This window comes from Cenococcum geophilum, assembly GCF_001692895.1.
Source record: "Cenococcum geophilum 1.58 unplaced genomic scaffold K441scaffold_12, whole genome shotgun sequence".
Taxonomy (NCBI): Eukaryota; Fungi; Ascomycota; class Dothideomycetes; order Gloniales; family Gloniaceae; genus Cenococcum; species Cenococcum geophilum.
The window spans coordinates 1,659,032-1,674,408 of NW_027137570.1; the positions used below are offsets into that span (position 1 = coordinate 1,659,032).

General features: G+C 40.0%; 4 protein-coding genes across 4 annotated transcripts; 1 reads left to right on the plus strand and 3 right to left on the minus strand.

Annotated features, from left to right (window-relative positions):
* Positions 1 to 2,267: 2,267 nt before the first annotated feature.
* Positions 2,268 to 2,462, minus strand: K441DRAFT_550691 (uncharacterized protein; the record flags this gene model as incomplete). The annotated part of the gene is made up of 1 exon (XM_067643059.1): positions 2,268 to 2,462. A coding segment is annotated over one exon (195 nt), but the record flags the coding sequence as incomplete, so codon positions are not given.
* An 8,688-nt stretch (positions 2,463 to 11,150) lies between these two features.
* On the minus strand, positions 11,151 to 11,633 carry K441DRAFT_694778 (uncharacterized protein; the record flags this gene model as incomplete). The annotated part of the gene is made up of 1 exon (XM_067652750.1): positions 11,151 to 11,633. One exon carries the CDS (start codon positions 11,631 to 11,633, stop codon positions 11,151 to 11,153), a length of 483 nt encoding a protein of 160 aa, XP_067506224.1.
* A 179-nt stretch (positions 11,634 to 11,812) lies between these two features.
* Positions 11,813 to 14,235, minus strand: K441DRAFT_632302 (uncharacterized protein). The gene is made up of 3 exons (XM_067646341.1): positions 13,451 to 14,235; positions 12,168 to 13,399; positions 11,813 to 12,114 (listed from the first exon to the last, which is right to left on the minus strand). Exons 1-3 carry the CDS (start codon positions 14,223 to 14,225, stop codon positions 11,980 to 11,982), a joined length of 2,142 nt encoding a protein of 713 aa, XP_067506225.1. The 5' UTR covers positions 14,226 to 14,235; the 3' UTR covers positions 11,813 to 11,979.
* Positions 14,236 to 14,450: 215 nt separating this feature from the next.
* Positions 14,451 to 15,319, plus strand: K441DRAFT_551094 (eukaryotic type KH-domain (KH-domain type I); the record flags this gene model as incomplete). Its single annotated transcript, XM_067643079.1, has 3 exons — positions 14,451 to 14,526; positions 14,577 to 15,073; positions 15,128 to 15,319. 3 exons carry the CDS (start codon positions 14,451 to 14,453, stop codon positions 15,317 to 15,319), a joined length of 765 nt encoding a protein of 254 aa, XP_067506226.1.
* Between the last annotated feature and the right edge of the window lie 58 nt (positions 15,320 to 15,377).

Below are 15,377 nucleotides of genomic sequence, written 5' to 3' on the forward strand. Positions count from 1 at the left end.
TATTCCTATATAAAGACATACTTTTTAGACAAATACTATAAATATAATAGCCCGCACACTATCTTCTTATATCTATTAAAATACGGTTAACTAAAGATAAGTTATACTAGCTTCTATATATAACTAGGACCGGAACTAGGCCCTAGTATATAGCCCCATACTTTAAGCCTATTACTTAGCTTAAAGTTAGGAGGATATTAGTATAATCTAGCACTCTAGTACTTACTAGCTCAGCTATCCAAACGCCTTTATACCTATAATATCCTATTAATAAATTTTTTTATAGGTAATTAGCGTTCTATTCTCGTTTTCTAGGTTATTTAAAGCCTCCGATTTTAGACCTACGTATACTTTTACATAAATCTCTTTACTCTTTAATATTTTTAGTCTTTTAGTTTATCTGAGTTAAGGTTAAGGATACGGCATATAGTTAATTAAAGATAGTTATACGCTTAGCTTTAAGAACACTCCCCTAGCATTTCTAATATCTATAAAATTATATCCTTAGTAATATGTTCCGTATATAATATATAGAACGATTGCTAGCCTTTATATATAAGTTTTTATAGCTTTATATATTACAGCTAATCTAGCTCTAACGCTAAAATAGAGTGAAATTAGCGATGACTAGAAGAAGGAATTTAAGAGATAACGCGATATTATTTACTCTTATTTTAAAGACAATAGGTTAATGACGGATGATAAAGAAGATAAGGCTTTTTAAAACCTTATTAATTACCATAACGCTTATAACGATCTAGAGAAAGTTTAATATTTAAAGGAGATGCTACTTAACCTTATTTAAGTAAGACTTAATAAGAGATATTTACCGAGAAAATATTATAGAAAGGATGGAGATATTAAGATATAGAATTTGGATATACTATAGGCCTTAAAAAGCTCTTAAATGTGACTTAGTAATAGCATAGCGGTGGTTAATAAATTATCTCCCCCTATTATAGCTAAATATGTAATATAACTTTTGTTCAATTTATTTAAAGGGGCATTATTGCTAGGTATGCCGTAATAATAGTAGAGACTTATAACTAATAGAGTAATTATATCCCGCCAGCTTTAAGAGCACTCCCCTAGCACTCTAAGCGTCTATAAAATTTTATTACTAGTAGGACTGGCGTCTAGCTAAGCCTTACGGAATTGGTTAATATAGGGTAGCTTTTAGTTTTGCCTTTTAGAGATTCCTATAATCCTAGTACCTACTATAGCCCTAATAGCTATAGGAAGTTAGTAATAGCCTTATTAGTGGCGCGCGGGTAATAAGCTAAGTGTACTTATAGGAGAAGGGTTAACAGGACCATAAAGTGCACTTAGAGCGGCTTAATTTAACGCACTAGCTTATTATACAATTAATAAAATCTAACTATGCCCTCCTGCCCTCGTTTAAAAACGCGCTATTAATATACGTTAACTAGCGGGGTTTTCTAAGCAGCTACTAATATATATAGTAATCACATCTTTAAAATCTAGCGACCTGCGGACACTTAATATATGCTATATCCTAGCTAACCAATATAGGCGCTCCGTGTTATTAGCGTTAAGAGCTAGCTAGGGGCGTATTATTATAGCTAATGCTCTTAGGTATAAGATGGCTAACTTAGCTTATTTAACGTCCGTCCCTAAGTATAGAGACGCACCTTAACTTAAGTAAAATATATACCTATGTTGACAACCCCTACTTATATTCTGATTGTAAGCAGAACTATACCTTTTTTAAACGATTATATAATTACTGCTAGGATAGCAGTGCGGCGACCAGCCCTTATAATAATCCCACACTGGCTAAAGGGGTAAATGGATAAATGATTACCTTTAGCAGTTCTAAGAAGCCTAGAAAATGCCCGCTTTGCGCTTATTATATAGCCCCATCCTCCTAATTTATTATTACCTTATTAATCTATAGGTAAGGAATATAAGTAAGCTAAGAACTAAAACTATAATAGTTGTCTTAAGGAGGGGAGGAGCGAAGGGATAGGTTTTACTATAGAAGTTAATAGCTAAACGGCGTTAGTATATAATAGTTAAGGGAGATTAACAAGTAGTATACCTTTAAAAATATTATCTGCATTTATAAACCTGCCTTACTAGCACCTTATAATAATATTGCCTATTAGTCCTAGACTTTTTGTCTTAGAAAACTTAAATTATTTAAATAAATTAGTGATTTCTATCTCTTTAAGCCTGAGCTTAAAGTATAGAGGTTTACCTATTTAGATTTTATATAGAGTAGAGCTAAGGGCAAACAGGTCTGCCTAAGTTAATTTTAGGTCGGCTCTAAGATATTTATAGCTCGCAGTTACTATAATGGATGGCTTAAAGCTATCTAATAAGGAGCTACTAAAGTTAAGGAGCTTTGCGCGTAGGCTGTTGTCTAAGGAAATATTACCGCATATTAGATCTATATAAATAACATTTATTAAATAAATAAAGGCAAGCGCACTAGTGACTTATTAAGCCTATTAAAGGCGTTGCTTAGTATAAATCTCATAGGTTTAAATATATTGGCGGAGTCTATTCTTACTTATATATTCTAGCTAGATACTAGATTTAAAGGTACTATAAAACTTTAGCAGACCTTTATGCCCGCTATATTGCTAGAACCGCTTATAGATCTATCTCTTAACTTTAATAGTAGGCTCTTCTTCTACTTAGTGAGGATATTTAACGATAGTGTTAAAGGAGGAGTTTAGGTATACTATGCTCGTAAGTCCGGAGCTAAGGTAGTTTATTATATTAAACCTAGTTAGGAATCTAATAGCGGTTATCTTTTAGTTACGTGGTAGAGGAGTAGAGGCGGTCCTAAGTTAATATAACTTATATAGCTTATATAAGCAGCTATTTATTACTAGAGGTATAATTCTTCTATAAAAGGGTTAAGAGAGGGATATTATTACTAAAACCGTGTCAGGGAATATAGTTATGGCGGCGAAGTGGCTTAAGGAAGGTAGTAAGGCATATTAGTCCACGATGGGGAGGCGCGATTATAGAATAGGGTAAACGGTAGCAAGCTTAAAGATAAGACGGATATAGTTAGGAGATAATATAGTCTATTAAATGCTATAAGTAGTTTATTATAGCTAATGCGGTCTACTATAAGTCGCGTGTCACGGCACTGACCTGACGCATACTGTTTCATACTATCTCGTACTGTTCCCTACTGTTGGCTGGCCCACCACTAGCGACTTGGCGGCCGGCCCTACTATTTATATATAATACCCCCTTTCCACCTTCTTCCCCTCTTTATACCACAACGTAGTTATTTAGTCTACTTTATTGCAGCACTGTGACAGTTTGTGGTATCTTTAATTTGCGCCCCATCGCAATCACTAATTCCCCGTACCCTAGCCAATTAACCTCCGCCCCAGAGCAATCGCGACCTACGCACGCCTCTGCTAAAACCAATACGTCCCCAGCACAGTCCTAAAACAATCCTTAGTTTTTACCTAGCGCCTAAATGGGCGACACCAACGACGCTAAAATGGCCAAAACCTAGAACCCCCGCGACATTTTCGCAGACCTATTTATAGAGATATACCCCAATATCGCGTGGATAATCTGCCGCTCCCTACTATACCCTAAGACCTTTAAGCCTAGCAAAGCTTACCTTACCCTTATTAACTATACTAATGAGTTCCTTAATAATATTAAAGTAGGACTACAGTGTATATATAATATAAACACCGCCAATAAAAAAGCTAATGAAAACCTTAGTGCCCTTATCGCTTTCTAGATAGGAACTATTAACTCCTAGGCAGAGACTATTACCATTCTAAAACAATTAACCCCTATAACAACAGTAGTAACCTAGCAGAAAAAACGGAGATCTAAAGACCTACCAATATTTAGCGGAAAAGGCACCCCGCTAAAATAATAAGCTAATTTTAAGACCTAGCATATTAAGATTAAGGGAGTCTTCGACCGGGACTAGGATTACTTTAACACAGTTTAGTCCTAGATTCTTTATATCTCGGACATGCTAAAGGATAAGGCCTATAAGTTTATTAAGTAGGGCCTAGAGCTTATACACAAGAACCCAAATAACACATTTACGTGAAAATAGCCTACCAAGGAAGATATGCTTAAAGACCTTACTGCCCACTATAAGGTCCTTAATATAACCTAGGTTGTAAAGAATAAGCTTAACCATTTCCCCTAAGGTAAGCGTAATTACTAGTCCTAAAAGGGAGAGCTTAATAAGTTAATAGTCTGCGCTAAAAAGACAGACGAATAGAAGGTAGACCTACTTTAAAAGTTTATCTCTCCAAAGATAGAAGAGCTGGTACTTGGACTAGCCTATAAAATTAATAATAGCGACTATATAGGTTAGAGCAAGCAGATGGATATATTCGCTAAGAACCTCGCGAACTATATATACCAAGCCAACCTTAAGAAGAACACTAACCACCGCCTACCTACCTAAGCCCCTGCCCCTATATTAACCCTAACCCTAGTAGTAACTAAAGAACCTATAGACCTTAATAAAATCTTAGACACGGAGCGCAAGCGCCGCGTTAATAATAGACTGTGCCTTACCTATAGCCTGCCCAGCCACTGGAAGGATGCCTATAACCCCGCCAAGATAGCAAACCTAGTCCTAATACCACCCTATTAAACAACGCGAATAAATAACCGCGGATGCGGCGACCGTAGAGTCCATTATAGACGCGGCGACCGCAGAGCCTATTATAGCCGCGGCGGACGACCCCCCCCCCTTTAACCCTATGGCTTAGTTACTCTAAACCATGCCCTATATAGGAGCCCAACCCGTTAATAACGCCTAGTATTGGCGACTTCGCGCTAGCGAATACGAATACGGCCACGTTGTTGGCGAGGTATTATTTTCCTATACCCCGACTAAAATAGAGATAGACACCACTAGCCAGACGGACACTGGACCGCCCCGCTAAGACAGCCCTATACCCCAGTTGTTAAAAGGCAGACCCTTAAACTAAGTCGCGCCTAAGGGTTTAAACTATATAAGGAGGAAGACGAGAAGATTAGGTCCCTGTTACTAGATTAATCAGTCCTTTCTATTAGTAAACTACCACTTAATTTTAGATTAGTAAATAGTAATAAGAAATTAATCCTTGTTTAAACCTAACTCTCCTTATTACGTAACCCATACCCCTAAGTTTATATTAATATAGTAAGCCTAGTGGACTCCAGTAGTACTGTAATAGCATTTGCCAACGCAGAGTCTATCGTAAGAAAGTATAACGTTATAACTAAGAAGCTGCTGGCACCTAGGCCACTGCGCCTCGCAGACAGCATCCCAACTTCGCTTGTCACGGACTACTTCACCACCCGTTTGTCAATCATATACAGTCACCTCGTACATCGTACCTTAACAGTCCGCACGTACTGTAACATCGCGCCTTAAGAAGTCGTAGATTAAACGCGTTATTAGAGATGCTTAAAGGCGGCGGCGGAGGTAGCTCTAGGCTTTAGCTTCGTGTTTATACAGTTAAAGGATAGGAGGCTTTACTAAGGCTCTGTTAACGCTACCTTAAAACTTAAAGTAGTATACTAAACAGCCTATAGTATTCTTTAAGCTTAATAGCGTTAGGCTAGGTGTTCTTACTATTCTAAACCATATAGGGCTTAGCCTTAAGGTTATAAGAAATACTAGTTATATATACTATAAGCTATAGGCGTAAGCTATAGGTTAACCTTAGCTTACTTATATATATTATCGGCTTAGCCTAGGATCCCTAATAGGTCTAATTAGAGGTATTAACTAGGGTAGTAACCTTATATAAATTTATGCGTAATAGTAGATAGTCTTCTAAGCCTAGGCTTTTCTTTAGTGTTTCTAGAGCGGGAGGGGAACTTTTATTAAGCAAAGCTGGTGTCTAATTAGCATTAAGGCTATTATTTCTAATCTAAATACTTTTAATTATTTTAACTTCCTATACTCCGTTCTAACTAGCTATATATAAAAAGAATAGGATAAGTATATTAAGAAGATTGCAGGCTAGGTTTCTAAATTTTCTATAATATTATAAAACTTCGCCGCTCTAGATAAAATTAGATAATAAAGAGAAGAAGAAATTTTAGAAACTAACTCCTTTAGGGAGATTAGAATTATTTTTTAATGTTAGTATAATATATATAATTCTATAAACAAAATAGTAAGGAAATCTAGCAGTAAATAGGATAAAGTGCTATAGTTATAATAAACCTTACTCTATAAGAACGGTTTAGGAGATCCTAAGGATATTATAGCGGCCTTAATAAATTACTTCCCTTATAATATATGCTAGTGCGCCTATACTACACCTAGTGTCTAATTTAGAAAGCGACTAAATATATTATTCTACTTTATACCTATCTTATTCTTATACGCAAGTAAGCGCCAATTATCCGACTCTAGCTACGGCTAACGTGTTCGGACTTATACGCGCCTATACTCTTTATAGAGCCGCCTATTATTAGCGGTAGCGCTAGTATTAGAATTACTACCGCCTAAGCTTTCGCTGCCTAAGCTTTAGCTGCTATTCCTAAAATTATTATTTCTATTATTATCGTCCTTGTCGTTATCTAGACTAACAGTATTATTATTAGCACCTTTACTGTACGGACTACGCGTACCAGTTTTACTAGCGGCATAGTTACTACTTTACTACGTTAAGCTTAGACTGGCGTATACGTTTACCGCATTATTATACTAATAGCCTACTAATAGCTATAAATCCGACGTTAACTACGTTATATAGATAAGTTGCCCTACATTACTAAGCAAGTCGCGTATAATTATTAACAGTTTTAAAGATAACTTTAATATTATTTTATTTTAATGGACAATCGCTATTACTAATATTGTGCATTCTAGCACCTAGTAAAGGGTAATATTGGTTAGCTAATAGTCCACATAGTCGCTCTATCTATAGTTAACGGTATAGTTATATACTACCTTCACTCCTAGAGAGGATGTTTAAAGGGAGGTAGACTAAGTTATAATATCTGCTTTAGATCTAGAGTGGCAGCGTACTAGTAATAACTTTAAATATCGCAATGTTCTTATAGGCCTTATGCTCCCATTAAGCCATTTAAGACTTATTCCTATTAGACCGCGCCACTTATCCTAAAATAGACGATTGCTACGTTTATATTGCTATAAAGTTACTACACTAGCCCTACGGGACACCTCCTAGCCGCTATTAGGGTTGTCCTTACCGCTCTCCCTAACCTCACTATTACTGCTATTGCTTTTATCTTTACCTATATATATATCCTCACTAACATATTAATCGCCCTCTATTTATCTATATAGAGAGACTAATTGTCTTAAGGGCTCTAGCGGCCCCATATCTAGCCCGTGCCCTTAGTATTTACTATCCCTACTATTTACTAAATTAAGGATATTGCTTTAAGGTAAGTTTAGGATATTAGCGTTATTATCTTTATTGCCACCGTCTAGGTTACTAGTATTTAAATTATTACTAGTTCTAAGAGGCAAAATTAGGCTACCGCAGCCCGGCGGCGGTATTAACTTTAGTATATATATAGGACTAGATATAAGGCTCTCTGCCTATAGCTAGGCCAACCTTCGCTGCTTTACTAAATAAGAATCTTCTATAGCCGGTTCTAAGGTTAAGTCTAGCACTTCTATAGAGGAGATAGCCGTATTGGCGGATAAAGTGCGCTTCCGCTTATATATTATAGATAACTAACTCATTATACCTAGATCCTTATAGAGAGGTTCGTCCCGCTTTAGTAGACTATCTTTAAATATATTAAAATAGGAACTCTATAAGTCTATAGGAAGATTACTTACTATTATATACGCCTCCGGTATTCTTTACAGAGGGGGCGCGTATGCTAGCTGCGTTTAGACCATTATTCTAATATTCTAGCAACCCGCCACCAGATTAAATATCCCCTATACTATAGCTTACTCTAGCTATATCGTCCTCTAGAAATAAAGGAAATTCTATTATTAATTAGTAAATAAGAGCTGTAATACCATTAATATACCTACCTAGACTGCTTTTATTAAATAACCTATTTATAGCCAAGTTTATCTCCTTAACGCCTATAGCCTAGTCAGCCCCTTCCTAGCTAGGCTAGTAACTCTATAGTATCTACAGAGGAATAGGGCCAAGACTACCTTCGCCGTCTACACGTATATATTAGCCGATATCTATTATCTTATACCGTTTAAGATGTAGATAATACCTTAATATAGCAAACCTAAAGGATTAATAGCTCTTACTAGAGCTAGTAGTTTTAGATCTAGAGAATGCAACACTTTAAAGTCTGGTAGATTGGCTAAGAAGTTATTAATATTAGCCCACTCTCTATTATATTCAGGGAAGCCAGCTTTACCAAGATTAGGTTCTGTTATTTTAGGCTTTACCTTAGGCTTAGCCTTAAATTTCGTCTTAGGCTTAAGTATTAGAGGAATATAAGGAACATATTTTATAGGAGGAAGTAAAGGGGTAAATAAAAGAGTGCTAAAAGAGGAGGCTATTTTAGTACCGAGATTTACTAGCTTCTCTGGTTATAAGGATAGGAGCTAGTTTAGATATTAAAATATATAGCTACCTCTCCGAGCTAAGAAGTACCACTTTATATACCGCTGCCAATAACGCCGCCTAAGGTAGGATTATAAGGAACCTATATAAATGCCATATCCTAGCGCATAAGCTTAGTTATAGGGGGCAGTATAAGTAAGCTGCCTGTATTAGGGGGAGTAAGGACTAGCTTAAAGTCCTATTGCCCTTAGCGTCTCTAAGACAATTATATATCGTACTTATAGGTGCTGTGGAGGCTCTATCGTAATAAGAGTATATATAGCTCCCTAAGTAATTGGCCAGTAAATATTATAAGAAACCCTCTAAACCGTTCTCTGTATCTTAATATACCTATCTACATTATAACCTACCATCCGCATCTTTTAGCTAATTAAGGATCTATATTACTTTAAACGAAACCGCCAATTATTAGCCAATTCTTTAATTATTAGCCAACCCCTTATATAAGATAAGGCTATATTAGATAACGCATTAATAACTAATTCTTACCGGTATTGCCCTATGCTAGTTAGACGGTTAGATTAAAGGGCTTTATTTATATCTTATAGCGCGCCTAACGCTATTACTAAGCTATTATTAGCTAACTTCTAGGTACTAGCTCCCTACTGGTTATATTACAATATTATAACTACGCTAAATACTTTATATAAGGCAGAGCATCCTATAGGGGCTATAATAGCAATATAAAGGTTATAAGAACGAAATTAATACCTTATACTAGTAACTTACCGCGTTATTACTAAGGGATTTAGCCTTAGTAGGACACGGATAATAGAGCGCGGATTAGCTAGCATATTCTACTAAAGGGCTAAAGTTAGAGAGTATAATATAAGGTAATTAGAGCTAAGATAATAGCATAAGCGCTATATATTCTTCAGCTAAAATATATATTAGGTAGTGCGCAGTAAATACTATTAGTAACCCTAAGGTGGAGAATAAGTTCCTAAACGCATAGGCTAGCATTAACTATACGACTAGTAGGAGGTATTACCACTTTAACCGTAGCCATAACTCGCCTAAGAGGAGAAAGTAAAAGTTAATAAGAGAAGGATAGGAAGAGTATATAAGAGAGAAGAAGAGGTATCTATAAACTACTTATGGGGATAAGTCTAGAAGCGGCTTCTCTAGCAGCGGCTTAGGGTACCTAGAAGTAGATAGTATAGTATATATAGAAATAAGACAATAGGGAGGAGTAGATTAACGGAAGTAGAGTTAGGGATAGTACATATACTGCGGCAGAGTTTTAAAAAAAAAAAGCCTTACAATAGATGATTGGGGAGGGGGCGGCTAGGAGGGGGCGGCTGGGACGGGCGGAAGAAGAGTAAGGGGGAAAATGGATAGAGTAGAGAGAAAAAGGTAAGAAGGATAGAGGATAAAAGACGGCAAAAGGAGGGCCTTTTATGGTGGTCGTTGAGGAAGATTGCCAGTTGGGGTATAGCGCGAAAGTCGTAAGCAAGACGCGGATTACCCAAACGGGGTGCGTCCATTTCCTGATGCAGGCTTACCGTCTAATTGTTTACTTAATTACTATAATAGCAATTAATATAAAAAATTTAATATAGCTTATTATATAACAAATAAAAGCATCTATAAAATAAAAGTTAAAAAATATTATTGGTTATAATGTGAAATAAAGAAGCTTACTTTTTATACATATTAAATTATTTTAATTATTTTATTAAATATAATAATAAGCTTAATTATATTTTTATACCTAATTTTACCTATAATAAAGTATTTCATATTCTTATAATATAAATATATATATTTTAATTATATTTTAATTTAATATAATATATTTAATATATAATTAATAAACGATATATATATTAAAAACACTTATTTATATAATAAATATATATATATATATAATCTAGCTATATAATAGCTTTATTATTAATATTATTAGTAATACCGGGCTTTATTAAAAATATACTTTTTTAACTCTACATATAAATAGTATAGGGATAGATTAACTTCCTCCCTCCATCTCCGCCCTCCCCTCTCTCCATAGCGCACCCAACTTCCTCTCGCACATCCCCTCTCCCACCAAACCTCCCAGCTCTACGTGCCCACCACCCTGAACCCCCTTCCCCCCAAGCGCCACACTAACCTCCCACCCCTCAACCTTCCACCCCTCAACCTTGACCCCTTCCCCAACCCCAGCTCCACCTCTTTACTCCAGCCACGCCACGGCATCCCGCCATCTCCTAAACGCATAATTTAGCAACTTACCAAATACACACCCCTCCCTCCATAAACCTCTCCGACATCCTCAGCAAATCCTGAAAATACCGAAACGCCACCTTATCCGGCCTCAGCACGAATAGATCCGCCCCGACCCTCTGTCCCTCTCTATCCACTTCTCCCTTCTCCGGCCCTGGATTCCGCACCGACAGTCCGGCAAACAGATAGTCTTCCGGCAGCTCGGCCCCGGCCTCGTTCCCGCCCTTCGCTAGCACCGGCAGCGTGGCGGCCCGGTCGACGAACACGCCCTCGATCCCGGGCTCCAGCACCAGCGCCCGCGCGTCGATGAAGCAGATCTTGTGCCACTGCGTCAGCGCCCACAGCCGCAGCACCGCGAGCTTCTCGGCGTCATCAGCCGGTTCGGTAGGGGTGAGCGGCTCGGCGTCGACCAGGATGGCGCCGTCGGGGGCCAGGCGCTGCCGATTGCGCTTTGAGAGCGTGGGCGGGACGAGGGTGAGGAGCGGGATTGTAGGAGGTGTTGGAGCGTGTGGAGGGGGAGTAGAGGAGTTGGTAGGTTAGGAGTCGAATGGACTGGAAGTAGTGCTCTGCCATCCTCTCTTCGTCGCTGTCTTGCTTGGTATCTGGATCGCTGGAGATGATGGTAGGATGTAAGGGTGTCGCGAAGGCGACTTTGGTGGAATGGAAGTTTGGCTGTGGATGCTGATGCGGGTGGGAAGCCGAACCTGGAGCTAGGGGCTGCGCGTAGTGTGGCAGTGGGCGAGAAGGCCAGTCAGGCTCGTTAGGAGGAGAACGGAGGAAGATGGTTATTAAGGCTGAAGAGAAGAGCAAAAACATGCAAAAAGAGAGTAGACGCCAGGGGCCTGCAATAGTCATCTGTGTGGGAGACGCAGCGAAGAAGTGAGAAGTGGTGACAGCGTTGATGAATAGCATCGCGAGAGTTCTGCATGGAGCGTGCCAAGAAAGGGGTATGGTATTATGCAGGCAATAATCACACAAATAATCAACGTAAAAGGAGAAAACTAGAAGAAGCTGATTTGATTTTCAGGTGTTCATCATCATTCATCGTATACATAATATCTTACAAGGATTTTAATGACGCTGTGCTCAAGAAAGCCCAAACCCAGTTTTGAGCATTAAGCGTGCAGGCGTAATCGAAGAAGCCGTCCAGTGATTGTCATCACTCCAAACGCCAAACCCTATGATACAACCCTTAAATGAATCATGTTATATTTCCGGCCAAACCAATAAAAAGCGCCTGAGCTGCGAGTTGAAGGGTCCAGATCCCTACTTTCTTGAACCGACGTTTGCGGGCTGTATTGTCATCTAGAACATCGCGTGCGAAAGCGTCATACATCTAAACAGGGTCAGCGTTGCTCATAATTAAGCTCAATATAGTGTTTATCATACCTCGCGAGACAAGTCGTTCAGCAACCCGCTGTCGTATATAGTCCAACTACCGTCGAACTCGCTTGCGCGCTTAGTGACTCTACAGTGAACTGGGATGAAAGTTCTCCTTGAGTTAATGTAGGCGACAATGGGCCTGACAAGTGCGTTATTCACATAAGAGATGTCTCTCGTGAAAATGGGCACTGCGGCTCGTACGTTATTGAGCTGAACTCGGAGATCCATGATGATGAACCTGTTGTCTTTCTCCTTTGGAGAGAACAACTCCGATAGCTGGTCTGTGGCTTCATTTTCCGCGGCCTCTCGGTTGTCAATAGCGTGGCGCTGCCCGTTTGACGTGACGGTAGCCTCCATACGATCATAAAAGTCTGACATGACTTTCGCAATGCTGTCATCATTTTCGTTTGGTATCATAATGTCTGCAACAATGTCGACATTGCCTTCGCGAATCCATGAAAATGGTCCTTCTATGCCGCGATTCAGATGGTCGATGTTTAGACCATCAATCCTGATACGGCTATGTTTTTTCCACGTAGTTCCATCCTCAGTCTCAACCCCCTCGTTTAGTCGAGCTCCGGTGTAATTGTGAGTTTGGCGAGGATGAATCGTAAATAGCGAGTTGTCGAAGGATCCAGATATCATGTTGGCGGACAGGAAGTCGTAGAAAAGCCACTGTTTCCGTAGCTGCGGTAGGTCACAGGAAAAAATACTGATCGAGAACGGTCGGAAATTGTTGGGTTGATATACAGTAACCAATAAATCCTCCATCTTAAAAGAGTCTAGTTCAAAATCCCCTGGTTGATGTTCGTGCTTGTAGCTCCTCGGATCAACATACTCTTCAGGAGGATGTATGGAAGTTCTATCCACAACGCCGCGTATGCCTTTAACCTCGACGTCTTTAAGTAGTCCTTTGCCGTTAAACCATTTAGCGAATGAAAGCGTCACATTTACTGTGTCAATTGAGACATCAAACTGCGTATAATTGGTATCCTCTTCCTCTTGCACACCATTTGCGATATCTCGCTCTTTCTGTGCTATGGCTGCCGCAGCCGCAGCTGCAGAAATCTGAGACCCTTTGCTAACATTTGGCTGTCCTTGTCCTGGTCTTCTAGAAACAAATACCCTCTTGAATGAAATTACTCCGTCCTTCCATTTAGGTACGATGGCAGATTCAAAAACAACGTTGATTCCAGAGGATTTGGTAAGATAATTTCCTATCCATTTTGCAAGTGTTTCTAAATATCATGTTAGTACTAGACAGTGAACACGTTTCCCGTATATAGTACCTTGAGCGAAAACAGTATTAATTAAGAAAATGGTAAGTGAGAAGAAGGTAGTCGTCCCCACAATGATCCATATAACGTGTCCTACAAGTATCCAAGAGAAAAATGCGCTGATCTCGTCCATATTGAAAGGACGAACACTCTTGATTGTAAGCCATTTGAAATGGACCTTTAGCCGCGACCAGAAGCCAGTTGCTGCTGCAAGAAGTTCGGCCTTGGTAGGCCGATGGAAGTGTGGTAGAGATTGAGGTATTCGTTCCAGAAGAGGCTTGTTGGAAGCAGCAGATGGCTGAGATGGAGATTTGGGTGGTTTCGCTGGTGGTACAGTGGGTTTAGGATTGGGCGATAATTCGGCTTGAGGAGCAGAGATGCTTGGTTGATTTTGGCGTGTTGACCCATTGCTCACAGAGCTTTTGTTTCTTCTGTCTCCAGCATTCTTTTTTCGTTTAGCTTTGCAGGCTTTACAATGTACGCTCCGTCTCCATGCTAGAACAGCGGATGTCGTCATGCTTCCCTGCCTGGGTGGGGGGCGGGTCGGCAGCCTTTGAAATACGTTTGCGAAGCTTGCTTCGATATGTGAGTGGGGTGATGTTGAGATACGGGAGGAAGAGAGTGGAGAGAGTATCATTGGTGTCGGAAGAGGAGCTCTACTTGAGTAGGCTCGTCCAAGTAACGAAGCATTGCAAAGCTTCGGTGGAGGTGACCGTGGTAGTGCAGATAGGTCGGCGACTGAGCGCCATAGGATTGCGCCGACAGTGAACCCTACATTTCGACTCATTATATCCAGTATGATGCTTAATGCGCTAAATTCATGACGCTGCCGAAGTTTTCGCAAAGAGAAAGCTTGGCAAGTTTGCAACTGCACTACGTCCCCAAAAAGTTTCGCGAAATCCATTTCGTGTATCGATATTCAACTCGCGTACTCTATGATCGAAGCGATCCTCCAACGAGCAACTTTTTCTATTCTATACTGAAAATTCAGCATATAGAGACTTCACTCAAAATGCCTGCACCTACAGCGCTCTTGCGCAATCCAGAGGCCCTGGCCGAAGACGAAGCCATGACTGAAGCACCTCAAGGTCAGCCAAAATCGCTGGACGTTCAGAGCCACATCCTAACTAGTCTATAGAAGAGGAACAAGTCCCTCTAATTGACATGAACGCCCTTCCCGACAAGACTACCTCCGCCGCTCAAGATCCCTCCCCAGATACCGCGATGACCACCGACGAAATAGGCCGTCCACAATTCCCTCCCGCTGCCAACCGTCCCGCCGCCCTCCACAAAGACCAACGCAAAGTGCCTATTCCACCGCACCGCATGACGCCCCTAAAGTTATCGTGGCCGAAAATTTATCCGCCCCTTGTCGAGCACCTAAAGCTGCAAGTCCGAATGAAGTCGAAGATGGTGGAGCTGCGGACCTCGAAATTCACGACAGACTCCGGGGCAATTCAGAAAGGGGAAGATTTTATAAAAGCCTTCAGCTTGGGTTTCGATGTTGATGACGCGATTGCACTACTGAGGCTAGATGATTTGTATATTGAGACGTTTGAGATTAAGGACGTAAAGACTTTGAATGGAGAGCATTTAAGTCGGGCTATTGGCCGTATTGCAGGAAAGGACGGGAAGGTAAGCATACAATTATACGTCCGTGGAGGCTAGTGGCTGATGTGGAGACTTTAGACGAAATTTGCTATCGAGAATGCATCAAGAACAAGAGTTGTGCTAGCAGATCAGAAAATTCACATACTAGGCGGGTTCAAGAATATCCATGTTGCGAGGGAAGCCATTGTCAGCCTTATTCTAGGCGCGCCGCCAGGCAAAGTGTATGGAAATCTGCGGACGGTGGCGTCGAGAATGAAGGAACGATTCTGAGATTGGCCGGGTATTTCTTGATTGCATATGCGGCGTTTGGATGGCTACCTGGGAAGAG